The sequence below is a fragment of the Thunnus thynnus genome, chromosome 15, assembly GCF_963924715.1.
Source record: "Thunnus thynnus chromosome 15, fThuThy2.1, whole genome shotgun sequence".
NCBI classification, from domain to species: domain Eukaryota; kingdom Metazoa; phylum Chordata; class Actinopteri; order Scombriformes; family Scombridae; genus Thunnus; species Thunnus thynnus.
This window is the reverse complement of record NC_089531.1, coordinates 4,258,949-4,263,921: the sequence shown is the minus strand read 5'-3', so window position 1 is coordinate 4,263,921 and position 4,973 is coordinate 4,258,949. Positions and strand designations below refer to the sequence as shown.

At 37.1% G+C, this 4,973-nt stretch overlaps 1 gene segment (V, D, J or C); it reads left to right on the top strand.

Moving 5' to 3' along the window:
- The first annotated feature begins 539 nt into the window (after window positions 1–539).
- LOC137198259 (Ig kappa-b4 chain C region-like) lies at window positions 540–2,019 on the top strand. The segment is given in 2 exon segments: window positions 540–631; window positions 1,504–2,019. A coding segment is annotated over 1 exon segment (264 nt).
- Window positions 2,020–4,973: the final 2,954 nt, after the last annotated feature.

Below are 4,973 nucleotides of genomic sequence, written 5' to 3'. Positions count from 1 at the left end.
AATTTAACATTAACTTAATTTAAATTCATTTATATGAAATAAAATCACACATTCATAAATTGGTGGCTCTGTGTTGTTGTCAGTTTTCAAATTAGTTTAGAAATTTTACAAACAAGAGACTAATTTTAGTGAGTTTGTTTGTCTCAAAGTCAGAGAGCCGTGTCTCTCTACAGTGAGAGGTTTTTGTACGACGACTCAATGAGTTTGTATCACTGTGGTACACGTTCGGTGGAGGAACCAGACTGGATGTTGGAAGTAAGTGAAATGTTTAAAATATTTATCATTTTAGGAGTTATTTTTCTTTTTATTTCCTTTTTGTTCAACATTTTTTGCCTGTTCATTTTCATGTAAAACATTTTACAACAATAATTTGCACTAAGAGACAAAATATTAAAATTAAATTTAAAACTCAAAAACTTATTGTAAAGAAAAGAAAACATTAATTCAGAGGACAAATCATTATTTACAACTTTAATGGTAAAGTTGCATCTCCAGAGTTTGTAGTTTTAGTTCAGTCTGACAAAGTCAGAGAGCCGTGTCTCTCTACAGTGAGAGGTTTTTGTACGACGACTCAATGAGTTTGTATCACTGTGGTGGACTTTTGGTGGAGGAACCAGACTGGATGTTGGAAGTAAGTTTCTGCTCAAATATTAAATATTGTATCATCAGTTAAGTTTATAATTTCTATATCTGAACATTTGTAGTAGATATAAGTTTCCACTGGGCTGATCTAAAGCACTTTAAAGTCTCAATTTTATTGTTTGTTCCTCCTCTTTAACCTTGAAGTTGAACTTAAAGCAGCTTTACTGAACTTTTCTTTACATGTTCAAGTTAATTTGTTAAATGTGAACAGCTTGAACTGCAGGACAGATTAAAAAACATCAATTGTACTTTAAAAATGATTCTAATATGTTACTTTAATTCTGCTTTAAATTGATTTGAAGTTGAGGAAAAGTTTTTTTCAAAGATAAAAAATGTGAAATGCTGTAGAAACTCTGATCATTTATATTGCCTCTAGTTGTCTTTTAACCTCAGTTTGAAATCATGATAGTTTTTTTGAGGGTATTTTGTTTTTTAAATGTGTCTTAACATTTTCCATATATTACGGTCATCTGTTGGTTTTGGCTGATGAATCTGATTGACTGTTGCTCTTTTGATAGTTTTGAAAGTAAATATGTTGTTATAAATTCTAACTAAATCATAGGTGTCTGAATTATATATTCAAACTTTATGTCCTTATTTATATATAGTGTATAGTGTAAAATAAAATACAGTAAACAGTCATATAAACTACTTAAAGGAGTTTCTGTCAGATGTTTTTTCTGCTCCACCAGTCACTCACTGACACATTGTTTCACTTCCCTTTAAGAAACCTCTCATGCATATCAGCACAGAAAGAGTCCTCATATGACTCCACTCTCACACAGTAACAGTGTCCAAGTGTCTGGTGTTTGACTGACCGTTGTGTGGTTCCTGTCCTCTAATGTGATTGGTGTCTTCTAGGTGATGTCCGTCCCACCCTGACGGTGCTGCCCCCCTCCAGCGAGGAGCTGGAGCACGGGAAGGCCACGCTCATGTGTCTGGCCAACAAGGGCTTCCCCTCAGACTGGAGTCTGGCCTGGAAGGTGGACGGCAGCAGCATCAGCAGCAGCTGCAGCTGGGAGGAGAGCAGGAGCCCCGCGGTGCTGCAGAAGGACGGCCGCTACAGCTGGAGCAGCACCCTGAGGCTCCCTGCAGACCAGTGGAGGAAGGTGGGCTCTGTGACCTGTGAGGCCACCCAGGGCTCCCAGACTCCAGTCTCAGAGACACTGAGGAGAGACCAGTGTTCCCAGTCCTGACCTGACTCACTGGGACTCTGCTTCTGGTTTTACTCTGCTACTGCTCTCACTCCGATCTCTGCAACTCTCTCTCTTTTTCTGCCTGTCTCTCACTCACTCTCTCATTACATTTTTCATTGATAGAGTTTCATTGCTTGTGTATTTTGTATTATTTCAAGACAATAAAAACCTGTTCATCAAATCAGTTGTTTTCATTTATGTTATTGTATAATTAACAGATGTTGCTGTCCTAATGGTTCCCTTAATCCATAACAAATTTAAATCAGCTGAGTTTAATATTTTAGAATCGCATTGAAATACCTTAAGATAGAAAGTTTGAGTTGATATAATGTAGTGTTGAACATACCTGATATTTTGCGAACAAAAATCAAAAAGATATAATAATTAAATGATAGAAGTAAACTCATCCGTTGTTCCAGATTCCTTGAAGCTTTTGTGACTGCAAACAATCCCTTTATTACACTTATCACTAATTAGGTTTTTGGCAACAAACACAATTGTCAATATTTTTTAAGGAAATGAGTCATGTGTGTCCTCTCAATGATGTGTGCCACTGATTAAAAACTCTCATGTTGAAACAGTTTTAGAAGTGTCCAGAAAGTTGAATGAATCTGAGTAAATGTATAAAATCTGAAAAGAATTTATTGCATTAGAATTATAAAGTAGGATATCATCAACATATTATATCATCATAGTATCAGTATCAGCAGTACGATCTCAAAATATAACATAACCTGTGTTTTTCTATGAACACAAACTCATCAAAAACATATGATGAGTTAAGCTTTGTAGAAAACAAAACTGTATCATTTAAACATAAATCATATCAATTCTAAAATAAATGTGATTTACATGAAAATAACCTTAAAAAACAAGGAAATGAATATTCTTTTTAAATAATTATCTAACTAACTAGTGTTAATGTGTTGTAACCATAAGCTTAACTACATTTGATGTAGTTTGATTAGACATTACATATATTACTTAATATTCTATTTAAATGAAATTATTATTATACTTTTATAAGTTATAAATAGTATTTCCTGACTGTATTCTGTTAGATGGATTTCATCATCAGTCAGACTTCTAAAATGTGTCTATCTCAGTGCAGCTGTTGAGTCACATCAGTTCCTCTCCAGCTGAGGGAGGTTTTTGTACAACGCTGTATCACTGTGTGAACGGGAAGCTGTAATCCTGCTGACAATAATAAACTCCTGAATCTTCAGTCTGAACGTGACTGATAGTCAAAGTGAAGTCAGTCCCAGATCCAATTCCACTAAAACAATCTGAAATGCCAGACTGACGGTTTGAAGCCCAATAAATCAGGAGTTGGGAGCTTTTCCAGGTTTCTGAAGACACCTCATTGCTAACACTTGAACTGGTTTTACATGTGATGGAGACAGACTGTCCTGGAACAACAGACTGAGATCCAGGAGATGGAAAAACTCTGACTAATTAACATAATCAGCACATTCTCAAGTGATACTTTTTATTGCTTGCAGTAATGCTGACATTTTTAGTATGTATGAACAATTAAGAAACGTTGATCAAATCATCTGTGTACAAACATATTATTACAATAATAAACTGCTGTCACATGTTAATGTGTTCAATGAGCCTACAGACACTGAGTGCGTCATTTGGTATTTTATCATTTTGTGTCACCATTTTACTCATAAATTATGGTATATTTTAAAGCATATCAAAGTAAAGGATGAAAGGAGCCTGAACTCCACTGATGGTCAGAGTGAAGTCAAAGTTTGATCCACTGTGTCATGGTTCTGTCACTGACTCTTGAGACTCTTGAGAGTCTGGCTCTGTATTCCTTAGTTGCCATTGTCCACCAGATGCCCTCTGACTTTTCTGTTTTGTGAAGATTGGACTGTGTAGGAGAGGCTTGTTTTGAGTTGGACTTTTTGAGGGACTTTAAGAATTCTGGCTTTATGTCACATACCGTCCAAGTTTTCACATACTGAAGCTTGGTCAGGACCCCGTGGCGTCACTTTTTAATGCACTGGGTTCCCCTTCAGAGTAATTTTTCAATGTGCAGTATCAAGGCAGTCACGGCAGAAAGTCAGTTTATATAGATGTCACATGAAGTACGTCAACTCAGAAATGTTGATATGCCACATATAACAGGTGTTCAAACGTAGATATTCAACATATCTGTGGTTTGGAGAAACGTACAATGCCAACGTTTTATTCTGGCGACCAGGCTGAAATTTGTCACCGTATATAGATGTCATTTGTCTAATGGTGTCTATTTCAGACATTATGGGAGTTCATCAGAAGTCTATTGGACTTTCCTGCACGTTGAAAAATTATGCTGAAGGGGTGTCCACTGTGTTAAAAAGTGACGCCACGGGGTCCTGACCAAGCTTCGATATGTGACGAGTTGGGAATGAGCACAGGCTGATCATTTGGGTTGCTTTTATTATTTGGACTCTGCTCATTTGGTTTTTCCTCATGTGTTCATGTACTCCTCCTTACACCTTCCCTGTATTCATCCTCATTAGCCCTGCCCTTGTCTCAGCGTTCTTTCCCAGTCAGCTGTCACCTTCACACCTGCCCTATATCAGTCTCGTCAGCCCTGCTCTGCTCCCAGTGTCTTCCCAGCCTATCAGCTCCCAGCCTGCCCTTGTGTTGTGACACCTCTTCTTTGTTGTCTCATTAATTTATTGTATTTAAGGTCTGGTTTTCAGTTCAGTCTTGTTGGATCCTTTGTTTGGTTTAGTTGCCTGCTTGCACTCACTCTTTGCTCTTCCTGTGTTAGTTGATAAATATATTCTTCAGTTCCTTGTACCTGCTAATTCTCTGCATTTGGGTCCATCTGCTCTGCAATCCATGACACACTGCCTGTAAAATGACCTGGAATCTCTGATTCTGGTTGATTATCTAATTAGCAGTTTAGGAGTTTCTCCATCTCTCTGATGGTACCAAGCTGAACAGTTTGAATTATAAACATTCAGACTGGTCCTACCTGATGGTTGTGGAGCCACAGATCACAGTTGATCCATTAAATCTAAATAGATAGTACTGTGTCTCAGTGACAGATTCCAATGATTTTAAGATGTTAGCTTGTGATTTTCTTCAAAAGTTGTCTCAATGTCTCATCCTTTTCACTGCTGATAGCTC